At 31.9% G+C, this 27,838-nt stretch overlaps 1 protein-coding gene across 2 annotated transcripts in view; it reads right to left on the reverse strand.

The window, feature by feature from the left end:
• Positions 1 to 23,787, reverse strand: part of LOC143046283 (CDK5 and ABL1 enzyme substrate 1-like) — a 28,543-nt gene extending 4,756 nt beyond the window's left edge. The window contains exons 1-12 of one of the 2 annotated variants that reach the window (XM_076219377.1): positions 23,404 to 23,787; positions 16,791 to 16,885; positions 15,349 to 15,451; positions 14,822 to 14,887; positions 13,800 to 13,911; positions 11,753 to 11,861; positions 10,100 to 10,180; positions 5,047 to 5,150; positions 4,079 to 4,185; positions 3,572 to 3,608; positions 1,817 to 1,879; positions 112 to 216 (exon numbers count right to left, since the gene is read on the reverse strand). In XM_076219377.1, the coding sequence (XP_076075492.1) occupies positions 112 to 216; positions 1,817 to 1,879; positions 3,572 to 3,608; positions 4,079 to 4,185; positions 5,047 to 5,150; positions 10,100 to 10,180; positions 11,753 to 11,861; positions 13,800 to 13,911; positions 14,822 to 14,887; positions 15,349 to 15,451; positions 16,791 to 16,885; positions 23,404 to 23,744 (1,323 nt within the window). In that variant the 5' untranslated portion in view covers positions 23,745 to 23,787. The remainder of the gene's footprint in view (positions 1 to 111; positions 217 to 1,816; positions 1,880 to 3,571; positions 3,609 to 4,078; positions 4,186 to 5,046; positions 5,151 to 10,099; positions 10,181 to 11,752; positions 11,862 to 13,799; positions 13,912 to 14,821; positions 14,888 to 15,348; positions 15,452 to 16,790; positions 16,886 to 23,403) is intronic. The other variant, XM_076219385.1, reaches the window with a different exon arrangement.
• Between the last annotated feature and the right edge of the window lie 4,051 nt (positions 23,788 to 27,838).

The following is a 27,838-nucleotide window of genomic DNA, read 5'->3' on the forward strand; positions in this document are numbered from 1 at the left end:
GTATTCTTTCGTTTCTGGAGATTGTATTTATAGTGTTAATACAAGCAATCTACCCTGGAGGTATAAAGGATTCAGTAATGTGGTCTAGTTTTATATATATATATAACTTACCTCAATAAGTTTCGTAAGCTCTGGTCCTTTCACATCATTTAATTTAGCAGACAGAATCAGACATGCTCCAGCACACAACTTTCTGTTCTGTTTATTTATCAATAGCTGAAAATAATGTAACAACATACAAATCAATAGAATTCAATCTCAAAAAGGAAAATCTTCTGTACGTTATGGTTTTGTATCAACACCCTCTCATGATATTGAGATATGCCATGTCCAAATGATGTTAATTGAATTACAAGAGCTGTCAAAATGACAGTAAACCGGATTCTTTAACATTTATTTTTGTTCTGGCATTTATCAATATTACAAGGACCAAAACTCCTAATAGGAAATTTTAAAAGGTTTGGTTGAACGGTTCATGAGTAAATGCACGGACACAACATTTTTTAAACTTTCAAGAACCGTAACTCCTGAACGGTAAAAGTAAAAATCGTCATTATTGAACTTGACCTCCATTTTGTTGTCAGTAACAACATATTAAAATTTTAAAAGGTTTGGTTGACTGGTTCATGAGTAAATGCACGGACACGACATTTTTTAAACTTTCAAGAACCGTAACTCCTGAACGGTAAAAGTAAAAATCGTCATTATTAAACTTGACCTCCGTTATGTTGTCAGTAACAACATATTAAAATTTTAAAAGGTTTGGTTGAATGGTTCATGAGTAAATGCACGGACACAACATTTTTTAAACTTTCAAGAACCGTAACTCCTGAACGGTAAAAGTCAAAATCGTCATTATTGAACTTGACCTCCATTTTGTTGTCAGTAACAACATATTAAAATTTTAAAAGGTTTGGTTGAACGCTTCATGAGTAAATGCACGGACAACATTTGGTTGCCGCCCGTCTGCCAGCCCGCCTGCCCCACCGCCCCCCCCGCCGTACATCCCCAAATCAATAACCGACATTTTTGACACAAAAATGCGGTTAAAAATGAAAATACGGAAAGTCCTCTTAGTAGTTGGCTCTGACAGAACATTGGTATATGTCATAAAATATACCACAATTCAGTTGTTTTTAGTATTGCTTGGATCTCTATACAGTCAAGAATGATCAGAAACTTAAACATTTTTAAAAATGTTCAATGAAGTGGATATAACAGGCTCTTTTGACAGTAATCTGTGCCAGTTTATATCTAGGTAAATTATTATATGTAATACATGTATAGCAATGGATTAAGGTGGGTAAATTATTATATGTAATACATGTATAGCAATTGATTAAGCACATTTACCTCACAACATCCTGGTTGCCCAAACAATATATAAATATGTGATCCCCACACCTTTGGAAAAATTTCCTATATTTCCAAGTTAACTAGAAGCTCCAGAGTTATATGCTCTGACACCATGTCTATTAACATAAATTTGATCCAATGTGAAAAATGATAAAAGGAAACTGTTATCTTGATAACCAACTTTGTCATTATTATTTATTTGCAGACCTTCAAATTAATTGAAAGTTGATGAACGATTAAGAGCAATGCCAACAAGTGCTAGCAATAAAAATTACTAACCAAAAATATAGGGATTTGCATTGAGAATATAGAAAGCAAAGAGTTGGAAGATCTCACAAAGAACTCTCATAGTAGTATGCCTAACTATAAAAGCAGACACAAATTTACTTGTATGCTGCTACAAAATGTACAAAGAAGTTTTACAACCTCTTTTCAAAAGATATCATTTAGTAAACCTTACCTTTAAAATAAGTTTCTCAAAATACACATAGGCAACAGCTACAACCCAAAGGTCAACATTGCTCTGAAAAAAATACACATTTATTTAACTCATGAATAACTTAATTAGAAAACATTTCTACAACTTCACTAAAGTATACTGCATATTTGAAAATTTGTCAGTAATGTAATAATTTGAAACTTTTGACTGCAAAGACCTTTCATTTTACAAGTACAGCAGTAGGCATTTCATTATTGTATATATATAACACTATCTAAACATTTTAACCCAACTAGAAGTAAAGTCATGTTCTAAAAGTTGAATGTGAGAAAACAATTTTAAATTGAGTTTCACTGGTTACAGCTAATATGTATAATTTGGAATACAGAATGAATTAAACTAATAGAAAGTAGACATGAAAGTGAGAGGCATTTCCTCTCACCATTTTCGACCCTATAATTACAAGTTTAATTCAAATCATAATTAAGGTTCTCAAATTATCAATCATCAAGAAACCTAAATTGACATGACAGATTGATGTACAGACGGGAAGTTACTACATATATAAACAAGGCAACTTAGTAGCATTGGGTATAATTCAATAAATGAAATTAAATCAAAGTTATTGTGAAATAACCTTATAATCATGTTGCATTGATTCACAAATATGTAATGAAATATAATCTACCGTACTGCTACATATTTAATTTCACTTTTCCTAAATTTTATCTATTGTTAAAATCTTAATACACCTTACACAAAGATGTTGTTTTAAAATTGAAATTAGAAACCCTGCATTTATAATGTCTTTCAAGAACTTATGATTAAATCAATAAAAGACATACCCCTACCTAAATAATTGAAAATACAAATATTAATGCTACCAACCTCAAGATTTAACCTATACATAATGTCACTAAATAATTTCATATCATGAATGCTAAAATTATTATATGAAAAACTGTTATTCAATAGTATGTTACTTATTTTATCAGAAATTTTACAGATAAGTATCTATCACAAACATGAACTTGAATATAAATAACTGAGGTAATCCATATTTTCTGTGTCCTATTTTTCCAAGATTACTAGACAACAAATCAAATTTCAAACTTCATATTCAATTTTCAATAGATATGAATATAATAGTAAACTAACTACTAAGAATAAATATCTTCTATTTTCAATTTAGCTAACTAGAGGCTATGAGCCAGTAGAGTTGCAAACTACAACACTCAATTTGCAACCTTTATGAAGGGTTTCAAAATGATCTGTTTTTTATCTTTTGAGACGAAGAATTAAGTCATTGTAATTTCAGGAGAGCAAAAATGGCCCAATTGCAAAATCAAAATTTCATAGTGAAATTTAAGAAAAGCGACCATTTACAAACACATTTTATATGTAATACTTCCAGACTGGTCATGTAGTTTAAAGGAGAAAAGGGGAAATGATATATGAATTTTGGCACTGCATAAATCAACTGCTTTTCAGAAATTCAATACATGTACTATTTAACTGTCACTTTTAATTTCTTAATATGAATATTGAAAGGGAGGTTACTCATCCTTATCTATTACACGTAAAGCAAACAGGTACTCTAAGAATAATGATAAATTCACAATAACAAGAAAGTTGTAGCATATATACATAATGAAATATGTTGAAGATTCCCTGTGATTCGTAGCTGTCAGATATAGATATACAGGTGATAAATTTTAATTTGTAAATCCTTCTTTCTTCACATTTTTGTTCAGGAATTATGTTATATCAACATACCTTGGTGTGTGTTATGACTTTCAGTTCTTTCTTCAAACTGTAAAATAAAATTGCCTGATAAAGAATTTAAAGGAGTTGTTATTTTAGAGTTGTAAAAATCAATTTTGAGTGTCTTTCTAACATTTCAATGGAAACCTGATAACATCAAATTTTTGCAGTTGACATATAAAAAATTCAATATTTCAATACTTTAGAACTAAACCTGTTTTCAAATTTGATTAGAATAAAAAAAGTTTTTCCATTCAGAGATTAACTAAAGAATATGATCCAAGAGTTTCTGGTTTCACAGGGTTTTGTTTAAAAGGTTTAATATAATGAAGCAATTGAGCTATAGAAAAATTCCTCTGAACAATTTTTTTTATGATCCAAGAAAGTTTCTGGTTTCACAGGGTTTGGTTTAAAAGGTTTAATATAATGAAGCAATTGAGCTATAGAAATATTCCTCTGAACAATAACTTGAATTTTGCAATCATATGAATCTTAGGCATGTAAGGGGAGATAACATACCTTCTTAGTTTTGTAAGAGTCAGTTGAATATGTGGGTTCTTTACTTTGAATTTCTCATTTACTTCTTTCTTCAGAGACGATGGCTTCACATAATCTATGACGGATGTCTAAAATCAAAAACACAATGAATATAACCCTTAAAAAAACAATAAGTAAGAAAAATTAAGCTTTCCAATTAATTCTGTATATACATGTATAATGCTGAGTTCACACATAATTCGAATTCGATTCACATTAACTAATTCGAATTAGTTTAATTCGCATTCGAAACGTATAACGTCCTAACGTCAATTCTAATTCGAATTGAAATGTGCGTCAAACTGCAAAAATGTTTGTCTTTGGCCCTTTTTGTCCCTTTATTCCTTGACTGCTTGCCCCATAACCCTTATAATAAATCCCAAACTTCTACTTATAATATTAAACATTGTGGTACAATTTCAGAACAATTGAAATACTTATACACAACTTATTGTCCTGAAACTAGATAAATGCTTGTTTTTGGCCCCTGATTCCTAAACCTTAGGGACCATAACCCCCAAAATCAATCCAAAGCTTCCTTTTGTAGTTACAAACCTTGTGTTAAATTTTTATCTATTTCTTATTACTTATACTTAAGTTATTATCTGCAAACCAGTTGTCTTCAGACAAGGCTGACGACGCGGACGATGCCGACAACATGATACCAATATATGATCGCAAAAATTTTGCAGTCGTATAAAAATATGTGGAAAACTGATTATTTGAGTGAAATTTTTATAAGTCCAAGGACCATAACTCTGCATAAAATGATCAGAACGGAACAAAACTTCAAACAATATACCAAATCAGTATCTTCAAACACGAAGAAAAAAGTGTGGAAATCTGATTTTCTGTACTGACAGACAGACATACAGACAGAGTACAAACCTAAAGTTCCCCTAAGAACAGATGTCAGATATTCATTAATACTGATTGTTATCAATACATACCATATAAGAGGTGAAGGTGAGTAATTTCCTATAGCTACCAGACTGTAACTCTGGATCATCTAAGAATTTAGGATCATACTGGTGACCTGTTCCTTCTTCTACAACTACAATTATAAAATACTTAAATGCTTATGTTCATTAAGATTTATGGCAGTATTTTAAAATAGTTCCACAATAAGTAAGTTTCTGTAACAGCTTTATGGATTCCTGTACATGTAATAACAATTTTTTAAACAGCATAATTCTTAGATATGGTACTTAACAGAAAATATTACATGTTGCCATGTTTTGGACTAAATATAACAATATAGAATATAGATATGCATTGGACCAAACCTTGACCTATAACTTTTATAAATTGTGACTTGGATGGAGAGTTGTCTCAGTGGCACTCATACTACATCTTCTTACATCTATATCTACTTTGTTTTGTGGTTTTTTTTTGCTATTTATTTTTTTTTATCTTTATCTTTACTTTCCACGTATAGCCAAATAACAGGAGTAGACATAAGACATGCTATGTTAATGCATTGGTCTATAAGGTCAGAAATCTTGTCTTTGTCATCATTTATTGGTAGGTTTTTTTCTTAAAAAGTCTACTTCTTGTTCATGTAGGACTTGTCATATGGTATTGACATTGTTTACTACAAATAATGGAATGGTTATGATGTTGATCTAAAATTGTTTACTTTTAGTGAATTTGAATTGTCTTATTGGTGTAACCTTACCACTTCTACTAATTGCAAAATATTCATTCAGGTAAATTCAAATGTCTACACCAAGTCATGAACCATATCAGTGGTTGTATTTTTTTGTTTGGTGTCCTTAATAAAGTTATAATAATAGATTTGAAACAATTCCAATAAAATAACTGTCCACCAGAAACCATAGGATGATGTTTATATAAAGAAACTTGTGTACATTTGTAGGAGAAATTTTCTAGCTTTGCTTGCTTGATATTATATATATTAATGTTTTGCTTGGTGCAACAGAGGTTCAATGCATCCTTAGGACAATGCTGTTCATAAAGGACTAGTGGTTTATAAAAATGTGCAATATTTAAGAAAATTAATATACATGCATCTAAATAAAATGCATAACAAAAAGGTTTTGCAATTAAAACAAATTATATCCAGCTGAAAGTTACACTAGTATGTTGAAAGAATGTGGATAAACAGTTTTCACAATATATTTTTTGTAGTGCTTTATTCTATAAATCTCTGTTTTAATTCGCAAAACCTAATAGTATCTGATAAAACTAAAAACTAAAACTGTCAGCTCAGACTCCAGCTTGAGAATAAATAGTTAAGAGGGAGAACCATTCATGATGAATTTCAAAATTAACTTTTTTTTATTTTAGTCTGGAAACCCTGGTTACAAATACTTATCTGCAGCAATCATAGCATGATATGCACATCAACCAATGATGTAAAACAACTAAGTATGTAAGGGACGACATCAAAAGATCGATGTAGGATAAAAAACTTAAATCAAATAGTTTGGGGGTGGGGGGGGTTAAAATTCTGCAAGTTTTGTATATCTAAAATCGATTTTTACATATATCCCTATTGGTAAATCAATTTTTCCCAAATTAAGTTAAGAGGGGTGGTGGGGGGGTCAGTGAAAAAACTATGTGAATTAAGTTTTTTATCCTACATTGAACTTTTGATGTCGTCCCTAAAAGAGGTAGAGTCAATTTCCCCAGAATTTGTCTCACTCATGAGGTGAAAATTTGAAGATTTGTGAGATACAGGTCTATACTGTATTGTTACCTCTCTTTTGCATTTAGATAAATTATCATATGCTTGAGCAAATAACTGTTACAGTTTGATTGTAGCTTCTAAATACAGTAAATTTCATATTTTTCTAAATGGTACTTACTGGGCAAATAGAAAATATATTAACTGCTTCAAGTTATCAATGTATGTCTGTTAATAATAGTATTGCATGAACAAATCAACAAATTCTCCAAAAATATATCATGAAGAGTAAATTACAAATAATACAAATATATGTACACATTCTTATAAAAAGTTTAATACTTCAATATGACTGCCACGAAGGTTCGAACACCTTCATAAATTATGGACAGTCTATCTAAATGATTGAATACATTTTTGTTGTACAAAAATATCAGTACTTTATGGCCAAATCCCTTAGAAATACAATTCTATGTGGAAATGTATAATTAAATGTTAATCATCAGTCTTAGTTCTTAGGTTGATAATACACTGTATATGATAACTGTCATGTTATCAAAGTGCTTGTAAGCACTGAAAGGTATAGATTGCATTCATTTTGCAGTGGAAACCAAATAAATAAATTGGAATGCTTTGGAAGGCAATACATAAGTGTAGCCACTTCAACTGCAATTGAGCATACAGAAAGATAACTACAATTTAAAATATTACTTTAAAAAAATATTACATCATGGATATTACTGAACAGATACTAGATTCATGTACCATGCATAGTTCATGTAATTGATTATATTTATCATTATTCAAATTCTAGGATGTAAAGATTGTTGTGCTAAATACGCTCTGTTTTGTGTATATCAAAAAGTAGTCATAAGATCTGGTATCAAGCCAGTCACATAAGAAATTTGATTACAATCTTTACTCTAAAATCTGACATTTTCATAGCAATGAGTATGTTAGTTGTATAAAATAGAAAGCATGTTAGGTCATGCAAAACTCCAAATCAACTTTTAAAGAAATTTTAAAAACTCCAGATGAATTTATATTTTAAAATTTCCTATCATCTACTTTCTAAAAACCATAACATGAATTATTAAATAAAAAAGACCTTTAAAATGATAAGCTCATAATGAATGTTATCAAACTTATGTAGAAAAGTATTATGTATATATAAATGAATAATAGCACACTATATAAAGGAAAATTATCCTCCCATGCACACTACACTATGTTATGTCTTTAAGTCCCTTTTGTTAACTCCTTAAATGGTTAGCTTTGAATATATCTTTAGACATTAATCATCTGCTTAAATTGATTATACTACTTGTTTTAAACAAACATGTTTAAATGTGATTTATAAAATCAAAGTGCTTGTAAGCACTGAATGGTAAAGATTGCTTTAATTTATCATTGGGAAGTTAAATTAAATATTGCATTTGTAGTAGTTGATTAAACAGCAATTCTAGACAAAGCAAGATAACTCCAATTTTTTTAAAGATGGCTTTAACAATGACATCATTTATACTTTTAGAACAGATATTAGATTCGTGCAAAAGTTATGTAATTTTCTTGACAAGTGTAAAATCATTTTGTGCCCTGAATATCTGACCATATATTACATCGTTAAATTTCTGTAAATGTTGATGGATAGGATGTATAGAATGATATGATCAATGCACTATGTTTTGTGTATCAAAATGGTAAAACACAATAAATTTTCTCCTAGGTGCATTTAACTTAATCATTAAGTGGACACAATGTGTTATGCACTGATCTATGTAAGTCTTACTGAGTTAAAATTTATTTATAAGTTTCATTAAAGTTCTGGTTGAATATTTATGATTTGTCATAACATCAGTTTAGAAGTAAATGTTCATGAATTCAACATAAATAAGACAAATTAAACACCAAAATGAAAAAAAGTATACTGAAAAGATTTAAGGTTTCTCAATATCTACCATCAAACAGATTTAAAAAAGATGGTCCTTGTACTTGATGTCAAATTAGTTATATTCATCATAGCTATTGAAATAAGAATTTAGATCTAATTGAGAGCGACAAGTGTTATGAAAACCTGTTCTTTTACATTAAATATTGCATTTACTGTGTTTATCCTGATGGCTTTGATCTATCACAATAACTTTTTCTCAAATCGTTTACCAAATTCAGATTGAAATTCATCTCCACAACTTGATCAACTAGTAAAATATTATAGCTTTAAGCTTCAATGATTTTTTTACCAGTTGATCAGTTCGAGATGAATTTAAACTGCAATTTGGTAAACTATTTAAACAATTTGTATAGTAAAAGCACAAAGCCTTCTGAATAAGCATACTGACAGTAAAGGAAATTTTTACAAACAGTTAAAATAATTGAGGTTATTTGATTTTCTTAAATTTCCAATATACTGCAGTTTATATGTTTACATGAAATATATTTCAGGTATCAAAACATGTGATGCTTTATCAATTTGGCTATATTAAGTGTTAGGTATATACAAACTGAAGTTTCTGTCATGATCTAAATACTGTGGATTCATTTATTCACATAGGTACCAATTTTCAAAGACCTAGGAAATATTATGGGTTTTTTTATTCAGTGACATGATTCTTAATTGTTTTGTCAAGTTCTTCAAACAAAGTCTATGAGATATTTGCAATATCTTTGATACATGTGCATAATTTGTGAATCACTTATAACTTTTCCATTGGCTTAATTTGACTTTTTTGAGGGTTTCTTTTCTTGGAGGTTAAAATGGTTAATTTTCCTATTTGACAAACACACTTTAAACATGTGGTACACACAAGTCTGATTAAACAAGGCTAAAACAAATGAAACTTGGTTTTAGATAACAACATTTTTGAAAGTTTACCAGTCAATATAACAGTTTGAATTTTGTTGACTTGTACGATAAATGGAAGTTGAGCATGCTGCCCGCCAACATGATGACAAGGGAAATAACTGAAACAAAAATCACATCAAAGAACAACCCCTAACCCAATAATACCACTCAAGTTAATACCACACTTGTAATTATGAATCCACAGTTAGTTAGAACAACACAAAATCAACTACAAAGATGGAGGTATGATCAATGCTATTTATTTATCTCCCAGAATTCCAATTATTTTATTTTTTTTAATTTAAAAAATTTCAAATATATTAGGATCTTGCAAATTATCATCTTATATGTAGTCACAGAACAATTAATATCATAATATTGCAGTTCAAAATTTCAAGGCCAAATAGTAGGCAGATCATACCATAACCTTTAAAAGTGCTAATAGGGATAGTTGTTCTACAGGTACATACACTATGAAATAAGACCAAATCAGACATATAATGCTTTATACCTTTCTCTAGACCAGGTACAGCTGATGGTCTGTGTAAGAGTAGATTAGGGTCGTAAGAATGACTTCTATGAAGATCTCGGCCTGAAGACATATACATAGACAGGTAGGAGCATGAGGAAAGAACATGCATATGAAGAAGAACAATCAACCAAAAAGTCAAATAAATAAATAAATAAACAAAGCATAACATTTCAGCCTACAATTTTTCATAGTAAAATAAATACAAATGAATAATGGAATTCAGAGGTTGCAAATCAAGTTTTCTTGTGACCTGTTATATCTTTCATTTTAAGGAGTTTAACCTTGACTTTACCTGAAAATGAAGGTCAAGGTGACATCTTGGATTTGTAGTTACATTGTAATAATATCTTATTTATCTTAATTCAAAATGAATAAATTAACTGGGAAAATGTATCACAATCTATCTAATATCCATGGATAAGTGGATAAATACTTTTTAAACAATGTCATCAATTAGAACAAGGAGTGACAATTCTTAGATTGAAAAATATCACTCTCTTTCTAAGTTATTACTGTTGTTATCAAAAAGAGAGAAATTTCTTGCAGTCTTTTTTTCTGACTAAAATAAATGGCCTAGAAATTATTTGCATTAAACTAACTTTGAGGGATAAAAGCATACATGAATGAACTTTAAAATAGAATATCCATCATGTTTTCTACTTTTTCACATTAAACCAGTCGAAAGAAATTCAGATTTTCATACAATAAAGTAAAATTTTCTGAAACATTGAACAAATTCTGCTCCAAAAAAGAGAACAAAATGTACCTGTCAAACTATGAAAAAAGAGGTCATGACCTGCATTGAGGAAAAACATGTCAGGTCAGAAAGCAAACAAACTGTTTCAGTTCAATTTTAGAACTTTTAATTAACAGGTATGACATAATAATACAAACCTATGTACCATAAAAATATCTTTACCTGAATAATTCAGTCTTTATATACATTTGATCTACGATTGCTACATTAATGCCTGAAGAATTTTAGAGTTTTTAGCTTGTTTTGAGCTTGTCTGGAATTCAGGCCCTCATAAGTAGGAGAGAACAATTACAGGGAGGGGGGACCATTTTATTCAGGAAAAAAGAATGTATGCATCTTTTACACCAAAGGTCTAATGATCAGATAGATGTCTTGATGATTCAGTTCCTCATTTCAACAATTTTATTGATATAATGTCTTTTATCTTAATTAAGGCACCATTTAAACTTATTTCTGTTGTACACAATAGTATTGGAGAAAATTTGAAAAAATTACACTGAGCATCTCAAAATTTAACAACATGGAATAAAATACAGTTATTGGGTGTGTTTGAAGACAAGAAAATTTTCCTATGACCTGAAGACCAAACTATTACAATTAGGTCAGATGATCAATAAAAATGTCTGTTGTCTGATAGAGCAGTTTGATGCAAAAAAGAACAAACAGTTTTCGTGTTGTTTTCAAGAGCTTATTAAGTGCAAGCACATGGCCAACAGACCACATTAGTCCAAAGCATAAAATTTTTTTTTAAGTATAAGCTTTTGCGGCATTTCAAAATAGTGATTTTATTTTCAAGACAAAAAATGCAAATATAATTATTTGGACTGGCTATAAAATAATAATGTCTACCTGTAATAAAAGCTACTTTAATTTACCTTGCATTAGTGTGAGAGTATGTTCAATATTTAATGGTGCTCTCTCTGACATTGCTCTGTGTAAATGCCTTCCATGGGAGGGAACTAACAGTTCAATGTATGACACATCCTACAAAACAACAAGTCAGTTTTAAAGAAACAAATTAACATATACTGTAGATTCGTTTATTTTCGTAGGTACCAATTTTCCTAGATGTAGGAAAACTTGCGTGTTTATGGACATTCAATATCATGGTTTGAAGAAGTATTCATTTAAGCCTTTAAAACATTTGTCATTCGTTGAACATTTAATTTTGTGGTTCACCTATACCCACGAAATCTAAGAAAATTGGTATCCAACAAATATTAATAATGAGTCAACAGAATACTAGGTTTTGTAGATTTTTCTACATACATGGAATAACTTGACAACCACTAACAAGAGTGCACATGCTGAAATGTTTACCTACTTTATTTATTATAAATGAATAATAAGATGACAATGTTTTAGATCAAGGTATAAAATCATATAGTATAGAGAAAGTGAACATTGAACAAAGTACCATGAAAATGAAGCTAGATCAGTTAAACCCTGTCAGACCTAACAGGGATTTTGCAGACCAGGTATAATTGACCTGCTACTCCTACAAACTAAACATTTCCTTAAGAAAGAAAACTTATACTTAAACCCTGACCTAAATATAGCCAACCAATATATGTACTTTTAGCAGAGACGTATTAATACACCAAATTGGCTGTACAGTGTTACGCTCACCTCTAAAATACTACCTGGTTAACTCAATTTGCGACAGTAAAATCTACATTTTATATCGACCAAGCTTCAAATACATTACCATTATTACTACCCTAATGCAAAATTAACAAATCAGACTATTTCACTTATTATTTTGGTGTAAAATTTGACAAGATGATGTCAATGTATGCTACAAACATTGTTGTAAAGTGTCAAATGTAAACACCGGGTTTTTATTTCCAGGCTTGTTGAATGCATCAGAATGTCATAGATATAAAGAAATTATTTTTTAGGTGAAACATGTGAGTTTTTTAAAATTTATTATTGAATAATATAATAATGTTAATATGATGATTGATGAAGAGTGGTTTCATTGGAAATGATGAAGAGTGGTCTCATTGGCAATAATGAAGAGTGGTCTCATTGGCAATAATGAAGAGTGGTCTCATTGGCAATGATGAAGAGTGGTCTTGGTCTCATTGGCAATCATGAAGAATTGGCAATCATGAAGAGTGGTCTCAGTCTCATTGGCAATCATGAAGAGTGGTCTCATTGGCAATCATGAAGAGTGGTCTCATTTGCAATCATGCAACATCTTCATTTTTTTACATTGTCATTGGTGAAGGTTCTTAAATAAAGTAGGGTTTCAACCAACCTACAATAAAAGAGCACTTTGTAAATGTATTTAAGAAACCTTAAAGTATCTTTGATGAGTTTATTATACTTTTATATAATGTGGTAAGCCTAGGAGGCGACAGAATAGATTACATAGATATGCTTTGATAACCCTGATATTTATTGATGGGAGAAGTGCTATGTAAATATAAATGTTCAAATTGCACAGATTTGTCTTTTTAAGTATTTATTGCTAATACAAGATGCCACAGTGGAATTTTCTTTCTTATGTTTTTTTCCTAGCAAGTTATGAAAGTCTTCAGGAATGAAAATAAAACACCTTATGGTCCTTGACAATAAAAAAATAAAATGCATGGCAAGTCTCACATTAGAAAGTTTTTGAATTTATAAGCTGAGAAATAATAAATCATTGGAAAAGCAGTATCAAAATATATCAAATACTATAGAAACATTAATTTTCACGGGGCTTAAATTTCGAGGTTTTGTCTCTATATAAGATTTCATGGGGATTTAATTTTGTGGTTTCCAGTAAATGGAAGTGATATTATATGTAGATTCAATTTTTCGTGTTTTTTTTAATTCAGTGGATATAATCTTTCCACAAAATAAACATAATTAAATCCTCCACATAAATTTCTGCCATTACAATTGTGGATTTCCCTGGTAGCAATATCTTACTTGACCATCTTCTACAAGTCCAATAGCATGAAGACCTAGATACAAGAGTCCTTCGTGGGATGTTCCAGACATATTTCTGTGTCTTGTTGATTTGATTTCCTCATTTTCAACCCTGAAATACAAAAAAATATATTTAAATTACTACCATATGGTATGCATAAGCTAAGATACTTTGGTGTATTTTCAAAAAATATGTATGGCAAGCAAGAAGTTGAATTTCTTCATCCATAAAAGCTGAAAAAATAGAATTGCACCAAGAATAGAAGCAAAATATATCAATACTAACAGAGAGGAAATTTGACACAAGAAATAACATTTAGTAACAGAGATATGGCACATCAGTTTATTATTTTCTATGTTCTGAGCATAGAAACTAATGGGTCATCAAGGGAACATAGAAACTAATGTGCCACCAGTGTCTGTGTTCCCTTGAGGACACATTAGTATCTTTGTTGCCTTCTTTCTTTTTTTACCCTTCCATCTGCCATTCCCAGGTATAGATAATATAGTAAATAATAAATTGTTGCCTTTTCTATTAATGTAGTGACTAAGTATTATTTTTAAACAGTTTTAAATCGAGATCTAAAACTTAATGTCTTATTCATATAGCTAGAGGTTCATTTAGTATACATGGTCATGTATAACTGATATGATAATTAAAATGTTTATCTTAAGGACGTTAAGGAAAATGGTCCATCTTCTTCAATCTAAGGTTATATGATGACCCAGAGGATGATCAAAATATTTCCTGTAGTTAATAGGTTTGAGTTAACATACTGCTGCGATAGAAGAGAGATGCACATAGTTGATGCAAGGACTGATAACTTTTCATATTTTCTGTTGCAATACTACTACAGGGATGTTCAACAACTTGTCCTACTTATAAAAGTCTTGTATGCATGGTTGAAACAGTTACAATAGAATTTACAGATTATATGTGTTATCATGTTAAAAACCTAAACTATTATAGAAACTATTTCTGCAACAGAACATTTTGTCAATAATGAGTACTCATAATTTACCTTCTATTATATGGTAAGGTGGAACATATAACCATTGGAGCTCTGTTCTTGGAAACAATGATAACCCTGTAACAAGAAAAAATGAGAATGCAATTGTGTAAGGATGTAGAATACATGTTCTACTGTAATTGTGTAAGGATGTAGAATACATGTTCTACTGTATCAAATTAAGTTATTTGTCAGACTTAAAAAAGAGATAACATGCCTGTACTTTATATTATGCCATTTATGGGAATTAATAATATTGCACATCAAAAATCTATAATTTCCACTATCCTCTTTTCTCACCTACACTCCAAAGATGACTTAAACATTATCATATGTAGATATTAAGAATAAAGTAAACATTTGAAAATTGGTGTCTAAAAATTATATTTACCTTTTCCAAAGACTTTCCATATTCAAATATAAAACATGGTTGCTTATCAATTATCCTATTAAATCTTTTTAAATGTTCCATGTGTTTAACTCTCCATTGTTATATAAGATTTGACTTAAAATATTATGTAACTAAGAATGTGGTTTACCTCTCTTCCCCAATCTTTTTCTTACTTCTAACATCAAAGAAATTAACAGGCCTTTTATTCTGGGATTTTATAACATAGTTTCCTGCAATTCTTGTGGATTGGTCTGTTAAATGAAGAAAATAATTATTGATAGGATTATTTGTTGCATTTTCATATCTTTACAAAAAAAAATAGTAACATATAATATAATTAAAAAGTATTGATTTTGTATTTACTTTCCTGCAATTAACTACAGAATCAATTATTACTAGATTTAATACAAAACGTCATATCTATTCATACTATGCATGGCAACATATTAATCTCCTTTCTTTCAATATTTCAGCATCTATGACTTTTTAAACGACATTTCAAAGGACATTTGATTCAGAATGAAGGAATATTTTATCTTATAACATTGGAGATTTAAAAAAAAATTTGTAAGGGTTCCGCGGAACCCAGTGTCTCGCCTATTTTTGCTGTAAATCACAGGCTCAACAACAATGAGGAAAAAAATAAATAAAAATATTCCGCTTGTTACTATTTTATGATTGTAAGAAAATCTAAGTCCATTTGAAAGTAAATTACAGAAAAAAACAGAGTAATCTTTTTACAAACTTTACTTCTGGATACAATCTTATGATCATAAATAAGGTTATTTCCAAGTTTGGTACAAACCCAGGATAGTTTAAGAAAGTTATTTAAATTTTAAAAACTTTAACCACAGAGTGAATGTAATGGTTCCCTGCAGAAAAAACTAAGTCCATTTATAAGTAAAATACGGAAAAAATTGAATTTTATTTTTACAAAATTTTCTTCTGGATACTATCTTATGATCATAAACAAGCTTCTGTCCAAGTTTGGTACAAACCCAGGATAGTTAAAGAAAGTTATTAAAATTCTAAAAACTTTAACCACAGAGTGAATGTAATGTTTCCCCGCAGAAAAAACTAAGTCCATTTATAAGTAAAATACGGAAAAAATGGAATTTTATTTTTACAAAATTTACTTCTGGATATTATCTTATGATCATAAACAAGCTTCTGTCCAAGTTTGGTACAAACCCAGGATAGTTTGAGAAAGTTATTAAAATTCTAAAAACTTTAACCACAGAGTGAATGTTTTGTTTCCCCGCAGAAAAAACTAAGTCCATTTATAGTAAAATACGGAAAAAATGGAATTTTATTTTTACAAAATTTACTTCTGGATACTATCTTATGATCATAAACAAGCTTCTGTCAAAGTTTGGTAGAAATCCAGTATAGTTTAAGAAAGTTATTAAAATTTCAAAAACTTTAACCACAGAGTGAATATTTGTTGACGCCGCCGACGACGCCGACGACGACGGAATGTAGGATCGCTTAGTCTCGCTTTTTCGACTAAAGTCGAAGGCTCGACAAAAATAGTTATATAATTATAATAATGCAAAAACTTAGTCTTTTATCTTTTTTCCCAAATTTTACCTTGTAAATTCTCTCTGATTAAAGACGAATCATAATATAAAGATGCCAGCTTTTTCCTTGGGTTTTTCTCTCTATCTATAGTAGCTGAAGAAGTCCTGAAAAAAATTATCTATAATCATTCAATTACTAATACCAAAATATAAAATATATCATACTTTTCTGTAACAATTGTACATGACTCAGATAGAACAGAAGTAAATTTAACCTCTTGAATAGTCTTGTGATATATGTGGTATAAAAAAGAAGATGTGGTATGATTGTCAATGAGGCATCTCTCTACAAACCAAAATGACACAGAAATTAACACATACCTGCCAACATTTTAAAATGCCATTTTCATTGAACAATGTACACATTTGTTTTAGGGCCAGCTGGAGCCCTCCTCTTGATATGGGATTTTTATGCTGTGTAAAAGACCCATTCAATGGTGGCCTTCGGCTGTTTTCTGTTCTTCGGTCGGGTTGTCTCTTTGAACATTCCCCTTTCCATTCTCAATTTTAAAATAAATCATTTAATAATTGTAAATTATAATTAATTTAAAACTAAGTGCTGATTATCAATTTCAAATAAAGAAAATAACATCCATCCATGATCCTCATACTTTCATTCTTCTAGTAGTCTGAGTTTGTAATAGTATACATGTAGTCTGATTTTGTGATGCTGATTTTGATATAGGCATTGTTTGTCATACATGATACAATCTTGAAAGAGAAGAATTGATAAGACAAATAAGAATACTGAATATTCCAGAAGATAAACATTTTTTTGTACAAACTTTATTATTACCACCAAAGACAGAAATCTACGAAAAAACAACTCAAATTGTAGGGGAATAAATATATAGATCAGGGTTTTTCAAGAACTTGCAAACTTGTCCTGAAATCCAATCCTGACATTATGAGTACCATGAGAAAATACCATGAGCAATGGTGTACCATAAGAGGAAATAATTAGCACAGAAAGACATGGTGTGTCAATTTTGACACTATCAGACATTGCTTAAACTATATTGTATTTCTTTGCTTCTACTTTGTAGTAATCACCTTCAACACATCCATGAATTTTCGTCACTTGTACTGCATTTGCATTGATTTGTGAAGACATATATACAGTGAAAACTAACCAATTTATAATTATAATTAAAAGAATGGCAAAGTAGCATGACTATATAAATCGCTATTTTGCGAGAGCTATTTGTGCCAGTAATGTAGCACCTAAGAGGCCATTTTGCTGGAGCTGGCGGATACCCACAGCCTTTTTAAAAAGGCAGAGTATGCGCATACCAGCATGAGGGTACGAATAGTCAAATTGTCATTCGTAGGCTACACGTACATGTACATGTACTCCCATTTGGTTTTATAATAAAATGGCATCGGATAGGGAATGAAACATGAAATATACGTATATGTAATTTGTCGCATTAAGTGAATAAATTGATTATATATAGGTTATAAGTGAACAGTTTTTTCTCAGTTAATAAATATTCTTAAAATGGAAGAGAGTGATATACATGATGGGAAGACATTTCAAAGTTATCATGAATTAGAACAATTTGTTCAAAACTATCAGTCAATCAATTTTATACAATTGTATAAAAGAAGCTTGGAGTCAATTGCAGCTGCAGAGAAAAGAAGAACTGGAAACACAAAAATTAAGGAGGATTTAAAGTTTAACAGAATAAATTTTTCCTGTATTCACAGTGGCAAAAAATTCCAAACAAATTCTACAGGAAAAAGGCCTAATACAAGGTATTTGTTTTAAATCTTTAGTTTAAAATTGAATTTGCCGCATTTCATTCATTAGTCAAGTTTGTTTTAAATATGTCAAATACCTCTAGTTTTTCAATTGTAAACCGTTCATGATATAACGGATATGTCTACTTTCAGTACTTTCCAAACAGAGTTTCCTTTCCACTTTAAAACTTGGCGTGACTAAAGATGGACAAAAACTGGTTTAATTTGACATTATTATTTGCTTCTTTAATTTTATATAGACATCCAAGCTTTAATTTTAGTAGTTTAAGATATTTTAAAATTTCAGTTTCAATTTTACATTTAACTAAAAGATTATATTTAAATCTGTAGTGACATTACCAAAAACAGTTACATCTGCTGATAATTGATACTGTGACAGTTTTTATGTATCTATCATTTCGACCACACACAGGTTCATTATCTGCACATAGTTTAATAAGGCTTTTATTAGGATTATAATCATTCTGTAACTGTAGTTCGATCGTTTGAGTTGTATAATAAATATTAGTATTTACTTCGATTCTACTTTATATATATGTAGCATAAGATGCCACAAAATCTCATATGGGTATTTTTCAAATTCAGTAAAATCATCATGATCATGAAAATTCAATTCTTTAAATTTGCATTTACATTTTATGATAGTATTCATGGTATTAACTTTCCTCATGTTTTTCTTTTACAGGGACTACAGTTACATTTTCCATTAGTGTGCATTTAATTTGCAATGCTTATTATTTATTATTTAAGGAATGACTGTAATATTTTTTCTGTCTATGAAGAAATAACATAAAAAATGTGGTGCACACTGAATAATGACTAAATTATGTCTATGGGCTCATAACAAAATAACCTCAGCCAATCAGAAGACGTATTACATCCAAATTAAATTATTATCTAATAAATACAATTTGAACATATTATTTTTCAAACTCTTCACTTGTTCTTCACAAAATCCCCATATTATCGATAATTTCCCTTTAAATTCGTTTCATTCGCGATCAGATGGCAATATATTATTGTTTTAAAACAGGGTGTGGGTATGCATAGCCTACAAATGGCAATTTGACTATACGTACCCGCATGCGGTTTCATGCAGACATATTCCAAATAATACACCTTATCGCTAATCCCGGCTGACACAGCCGCTTGAACTTTTGACGCATACAACAATCACTTTTCCATTGTGGCTTCAGTTGTTTTGTTTTATGACGTCAAAATTTTACAGGAACCTGTGTGATATCTAGTAATGGCGGACCAATAGCCATAAAGTGTATTATGACGTCTGGCAAGGCTATTTTAATTTTTTAATGAAAGGAAGGCGTCCCAGAAAAAAAAATAAAATAGCCTTGCAAGACGCCATAATTATTTGGACTAACGCAGACAATGCCTTTTTAACTAGAGACTCTCAAGAGCCTGTATCGCTCACCTGAATGTACTTGGTTTTTTTTAATCATATAAAAACAGATAAAATTTGGCTACAAAAAACAACACTTGGCCAGCACCTCATAAAGAAAGGACTATTCAATCTAAAATGTTTGATTTCATTCAGTTCCGTGGTTCTCTAGAAGAAGAGTTTTGTATGCATTTCCCATAGGGTCCCAAGTTAAACTAAGCCCCCAGCTGGCAGCAATCTTGGATGATGGATCGGAGACAAAGTAACAACACTTGGTCAGCATCTCATAAGGAACATTCATGCTATGTTTGGTTTCATTCCATTCAGTGGTTCTCTAAAAGAAGACTTTTGTATGCATTTCCCATAGGGTCCTAAGTTAAACTAAGCCCCTCCCTGGCAGCCATCTTGGATGATGGATCGGAGACAAATTAACAACACTCGGTCAGCATCTCATAAGGAACATTCATGCTATGTTTGGTTTCATTCCATTCAGTGGTTTTCTAAAAGATGTCATTTGTGTGCATTTCCCATAGGGTCCTATGTTAAACTAAGTCCCTCTGCTGGCGGCCATCATGGATGATGGATCGGCTACAAAGTAACACTTGGTCAGCACCTCATAAGAAACCTTCATGTCATGTTTGGTTTCATTCCATTCCGTGGTTCTCTAGAAGAAGTCATTTGTATGCATTTCCCATAGGGTCCTATGTTAAACTTTAAGTTCCCCACTGGTGGCCATCTTGGATGATGGATCGGCTACAAAGTAACAACACGTGGTCAGCACCTCATAAGGAACATTGATGCCATGTTTGGTTTCATTCCATTCAGTGGTTCTCTAGAAGAAGTCATTTGTATGCATTTCCTACATGGTCCTATGTTAAACTAAGCCCCCTCCGCTGGCGGCCATCTTGGATGATTGATCGGCTACAAAGTAACAACACTTGGTCAGCACCTCATAAGGAACATTCATGTCATGTTTGGTTTCATTCCATTCAGTGGTTCTCTATAAGAAGTCATTTGTATGCATTTCCCATAGGGTCCTGTTAAACTAAGTCCCCTGCTGGCGGCCATCTTGGATGATGGATCGGCTACAAAGTAACAACACTTGGTTAGCACCTCAAAAGGAACATTCATGTCATGTTTGGTTTCATTCCATTCAGTGGTTCTCTAGAAGAGGTCATTTGTATGCATTTCACATAGGGTCCTATGTTAAACTAAGTCCCCCCGCTGGCGGCCATCTTGGATGATGGATCGGCTACAAAGTAACAACACTTGGTTAGCACCTCATAAGGAACATTCATGTCATGTTTGGTTTCATTCCATTCAGTTGTTCTCTAGAAGAGGTCATTTGTATGCATTTCCCATAGGGTCCTATGTTAAACTAAGTCCCCCCGCTGGCGGCCATCTTGGATGATGGATCGCCTACAAAGTAACAACACTTGGTTAGCACCTCATAAGGAACATTCATGTCATGTTTGGTTTCATTCCATTCAGTGGTTCTCTAGAAGAAGTCATTTGTATGCATTTCCCTTAGGGTCCTGTTAAACTAAGTCCCCTGCTGGCGGCCATCTTGGATGATGGATCGGCTACAATGAAACAACACTTGGTTAGCACCTCAAAAGGAACATTCATGTCATGTTTGGTTTCATTCCATTCAGTGGTTCTCTAGAAGAGGTCATTTGTATGCATTTCCCATAGGGTCCTATGTTAAACTAAGTCCCCTGCTGGTGTCATCTTGGATGATGGATCGGAGACAAAGTAACAACACTTGGTCAGCATCTCATAAGGAACATTCATGCTATGTTTGGTTTCATTCCATTCAGTGGTTCTCTAAAAGAAGACTTTTGTATGCATTTCCCATAGGGTCCTAAGTTAAACTAAGCCCCTCCCTGGCAGCCATCTTGGATGATGGATCGGAGACAAATTAACAACACTCGGTCAGCATCTCATAAGGAACATTCATGCTATGTTTGGTTTCATTCCATTCAGTGGTTTTCTAAAAGATGTCATTTGTATGCATTTCCCATAGGGTCCTATGTTAAACTAAGTCCCTCTGCTGGCGGCCATCACGGATGATGGATCGGCTACAAAGTAACACTTGGTCAGCACCTCATAAGAAACCTTCATGTCATGTTTGGTTTCATTCCATTCCGTGGTTCTCTAGAAGAAGTCATTTGTATGCATTTCCCATAGGGTCCTATGTTAAACTAAGTTCCCCACTGGTGGCCATCTTGGATGATGGATCGGCTACAAAGTAACAACACTTGGTCAGCACCTCATAAGGAACATTGATGCCATGTTTGGTTTCATTCCATTCAGTGGTTCTCTAGAAGAAGTCATTTGTATGCATTTCCCACATGGTCCTATGTTAAACTAAGCCCCCTCCGCTGGCGGCCATCTTGGATGATGGATCGGCTACAAAGTAACAACACTTGGTCAGCACCTCATAAGGAACATTCATGTCATGTTTGGTTTCATTCCATTCAGTGGTTCTCTATAAGAAGTCATTTGTATGCATTTCCCATAGGGTCCTGTTAAACTAAGTCCCCTGCTGGCGGCCATCTTGGATGATGGATCGCCTACAAAGTAACAACACATGGTTAGCACCTCAAAAGGAACATTCATGTCATGTTTGGTTTCATTCCATTCAGTGGTTCTCTAGAAGAAGTCATTTGTATGCATTTCACATAGGGTCCTATGTTAAACTAAGTCCCCCCGCTGGCGGCCATCTTGGATGATGGATCGGCTACAAAGTAACAACACTTGGTTAGCACCTCATAAGGAACATTCATGTCATGTTTGGTTTCATTCCATTCAGTGGTTCTCTAGAAGAGGTCATTTGTATGCATTTCACATAGGGTCCTATGTTAAACTAAGTCCCCCCGCTGGCGGCCATCTTGGATGATGGATCGGCTACAAAGTAACAACACTTGGTTAGCACCTCATAAGGAACATTCATGTTATGTTTGGTTTCATTCCATTCAGTTGTTCTCTAGAAGAGGTCATTTGTATGCATTTCCCATAGGGTCCTATGTTAAACTAAGTCCCCCCGCTGGCGGCCATCTTGGATGATGGATCGCCTACAAAGTAACAACACTTGGTTAGCACCTCATAAGGAACATTCATGTCATGTTTGGTTTCATTCCATTCAGTGGTTCTCTAGAAGAAGTCATTTGTATGCATTTCCCATAGGGTCCTGTTAAACTAAGTCCCCTGCTGGCGGCCATCTTGGATGATGGATCGGCTACAATGAAACAACACTTGGTTAGCACCTAAAAAGGAACATTCATGTCATGTTTGGTTTCATTCCATTCAGTGGTTCTCTAGAAGAAGTTCAAAATGTAAAAAGTTAACGACGACGACGGACGACAGACGCCAAGTGATGAGAAAAGCTCACTTGGCCCTTCGGGCCAGGTGAGCTAAAAATAAAACAAATAAATTATAATAATTATACACTGCTAAGTACCTAAACAATTTTTTGGGTGTAATTACTCCCTGATTTTCCAAAAAGACATTCTTATTAATAGAATCCACGGATTGTTTTCTATATTGAATGACTGTATCACTTCCTGGCTTCTTTTGAGATACACAAGTTTTTTGATCGGTGATGAGACGTTCGGCCTCCATGTCTTCACTAATTTCAAGCTCACACTCGGACTCCTCTTTCAGTCTGTGGTGTTTCCTATTGAACATGGCATATTTAGTGTCTTTGTGGGTCCCATCTAAAGAAATATTGGATAAGAAATTGACTGCTGCAGTTTTTCTTCTTGATTTTCTTTTCAGATATTTCATATTGGCTGTTGCCATTCTCAGCTGTTGCTGTTGATGGGCTGTGTTCTTTTCACCGTCACCAGCGTTCTCTGAATTTGTATCGGAACGTTGGTTTATAATACTATAAAAAGACGTAACAATACTCAACAGTACATGGAAACTAAGTATTAGATTACGATTTATTGTTATACAATTTCTTATAAAGCCACTTTTGATATTATTTTGCATTGGATATTTTTCGTATTTATAGCAAACTATTAATTGCCGTGTACTCGATTATGTGTCTCACGGATTAATGTTTTCAAGCAACTCTTTCAAAAAAGAATCGGTAGTTTAGATTTATTGGATTTTCCACTGAAATATCAAAGGCAAAAGAAGCTAGAATATAACGCCCATATATATTTCATCTGATTTTCGCCTTTATAATAATAATACAGTATCAGTGCAATTAATTCAATTGATTGAGTTTTTCTGTAGTAGTGGCAGGGTTTTAGTAATCATGAACACATAACAGCCGTTTTAACATACAAAATCAACCTCATTAAAAATGTTTTAGTGATGAAATCACAAAAAAAAAAAACATTTTTGACTTAACTTGACGAATTTTGGAAAATTATAACTCAGTAAAAATCCAACTATTTTTAAATCTCACAAACATTTTCTCTATAAATTTAATACATGAAGATTTATTTAAGATTTATCCTGAAATAATTGTAGCTTTACAACTTTTTATAAAAGTTTTTTTATAATAGGAATAAAACGCCGAAAAGCGTCATCATAATGGGATTGATACTAACCAGTATATAAGTTTTCTGATAGACATCGACCATCATGTCCAAAGGAACTCCAGTCTTGGGTTCATTTTTGAGTGATGACAATCATCAGTTTCCCCAGACAAAAATCTGCCAGCATATGTTAAAGGTCCATTCATTTAACGCAATTGTAAGCTGGAATGATTATGGTAATTTCAACGGACTTGAAAATTTTGCGTTTTGAACCAAAAGAAATACACTCAGTTTTGCCTAAATGCAGGGCCGATAGTGTGTGTTATTTTGAGTAAAAATATGCAATGTTTCTTTTTTCTGGATCAGATTGTTTATAATGCATCTTTTATGTATTATTATAATGCATCTTAAAGATTAAGATGCATTATAATAATACATGAAAGATGCATTATATATAATACATAAAAGATGATCTTTTATGTATTATATATAAGACATCTTTCATGTAGTATCATAATGCATCTTTTATGTATTATCATGATTTGATTTGTTGAATATTATTATATTGATTAAAACTATGCATGCGTGATATAATGATAAATTAACAATTGACTGCATGCTATTCTATGAGTATTTTCATATATTACCTCCGGGTTCTTGTGCGAAAATAAAACTGTGTTATCATCTGCATATAAAGATAATTTATCATCAGAATTAATGTTGATAGATATTTACATAGTATAAGAATAAAAGGGAACTCAGAATACTTTTTTTTTATTGAAACCGCAGGTATAACAGTCAAACATAAAATAGACATAACAACTTTTATTTTGATTCGGCTGAGGGGCTTTTTTACCGAATTAAAAATAAAACGAATACGAAACAAATAAAAACAAAGCATCATGCGCATCTAAAACGAACAGTTGAATAAAGCCATGCAGCAACCAAATAAAATAAAACCAAAACCATAACATCAATTTTGTGCTGTCTCTACGTCACATATGATTCAAACCATATTATGGATTCTACGCCCATTGTTTGTATAGTACAATTCATAAAATAGAATGATTAACTGTATCAAAAGCTTTTTGTAGATTCATCCTGAATAATGTAATTCATATCTTGTATGATATGTCTCTCGGATTCAACATATCATAAAATTGAGACTGGAAATGGGAAATGTGTCAAAGAGACAACAACCCGACCATAAAGCATAAAACAGCCGAAGGCCACCAATGTGGCTTTAATACATCGCTCACATCCTGCACTCGGAGACGTGCTGCAGATGGCCCCTTTACTTGACAAAAATGAGTACTAGTTCGGTGAAAATGGATGTCTTACTAAGTCTGAAAAATATGAATGAACTAAAAATAAAATTCTTGTAAAACTAATAAAACCACGTTCAGAGGCTCCTGACTTGGGACATGCGCAAAAATGGGTGTGGGATGGGGGTGTGGTGGTGGTGTTGGGGGGGATACATATTTTTTTTTGTATTTCAACCCTCCTCCTATTCCTCTAGCCAATGTAGAAAAAACAAACATGTGTAAAGCCCCCAAATAGAAAACGTCCTGCCACGTTCGAGTAAATAATTTAGAGACAGTCTCTGAATAAACCAAGCATGTCTTCATAAAATACGACCAGGACCTGAAGCCGGATTGAAACTGCTATCTATTTTAACTGAACTGAATAGTTTTCAAGCCGTAAAGATGAACCGATTTCTCCAAAAAAAAAAATCGGTTAGATAAGATAACCAAAATGCACACAAAGATAAAGTTTCCTAAAACTAGCCTGATGTTTTTTTGTTGTTCTGAGGGTTGTTTAGATTAGAGCTATTTCATGTTATCTGGGAAAATACCATGCACTGACGATAGACAGATTAACCAATATGTAACAGGTCCCATAAAGCACAATAACAAACAAACAAACATCAAACAAACATTTTATTTCTAACTACAACGGCCATCGATGGAACAGTCATGATAATCAACATTAATTTCGTACTATAAATGATTACAAGTGATTCAATATGATTAAGACACAATGTTATAGACAATATTTATTATAAGACAAGCAGAAGAATACAACAAGCAATCTCAATCTTCAAATCGTGCAATCTAATTAAAAACCGATCTCTCATCGCTCCCGTTTTTTTTTTTTTTATATCAGATTGCAAATCGTGAGCACAGCTACGGAATTTTGTTAAGTAATGTCTGTATTTGAAAGTTCCCTGCAAAAGTTAATTTGATCAGCAAAATCTGTTTTTTGGAGTATATAAATTCTAAGCTTGTTTATTCCAAAATAGTTTATTGCCTCTGAAATCATTATATTAAGCTCAGTATGTCCATTGATATATATATATCTATATGCTATGGTATGCTATATCAAATCATATTCAGTAATTGATTGCATCTTTTTGCATAAATAGTTTTTTTTAACCTCGTTTTAAATTAAGTTCATAATTTTCATTGATGCTGAAATATTTAGATAAAGTTTAAATACTGCATATTATATACCAACTCCTTTTCTATTCCTCATACAGATTTTGAGAGGTTAAGATCCTTTTTTAATAATTAAATCATCAGATTTTTTTTAAACCTATATAGTCTGATCTAAAATCGGATCTTAACATTTTCAATAAAACTGGCCTACAACAATATCTTCCCAATTCACCCATAACTGCAATATTCACGATAAGGAAGCTTATAGATCTTGATGGGAGCTGAGACTAATCATGAGAGAAATCAGAGACATATATACTCTATACTTTATATTTATATGTCTCTGGATAAATGTAGTAATCCCAAATGGGAACCGGTTGTGTGTTGTGGGTAGCGCGGCATATTCGCCTTGGACACATTTTCGCCGTCGTTTTGCTATTTTTTTCTGTAAAATGTGTGTGCTTTTACCCAATACTTGCCTAAATAGATGGTATAGGCTGTTTGTAATGTTCGAGCTGTTGATATTCCTCTTTACCCCGTTTTCAAGGTTATTTGCACATATAAAGAAATACCGTCAGGTGTTTTTCAACGATGTTGGCAATTATGTAAGATTTATATGGAAATCATGCGCAGTCTCAAAGTAAATATTTGTGAGAAAAAATTGTATAGGAATGATCTCTCAAGCTAATTCATGTAATTGCAAACATTCGTTTTTATAATATACCAGGATAACGAGGATGGTCATATCATCATACATTGCGGCGAAAATATGTCCCCCATGATCGTACAAGAACAACTTGATTTCCTCTTGTGTTTGCGTTCGTTTTTGGAACAATTAACCAATGTTTTGAAGATTATTCCTTTATCAATTTTTTTCCATATAGTTAAATATCTGAAACCTACATAAAATGTTCCAAATTTTCGAATGTAGGTCGAATGTAAGTGGAAATGAACGAATTATGCGGCG

Source organism: Mytilus galloprovincialis, chromosome 1 (assembly GCF_965363235.1).
Source record: "Mytilus galloprovincialis chromosome 1, xbMytGall1.hap1.1, whole genome shotgun sequence".
Lineage (NCBI taxonomy): Eukaryota > Metazoa > Mollusca > Bivalvia > Mytilida > Mytilidae > Mytilus > Mytilus galloprovincialis.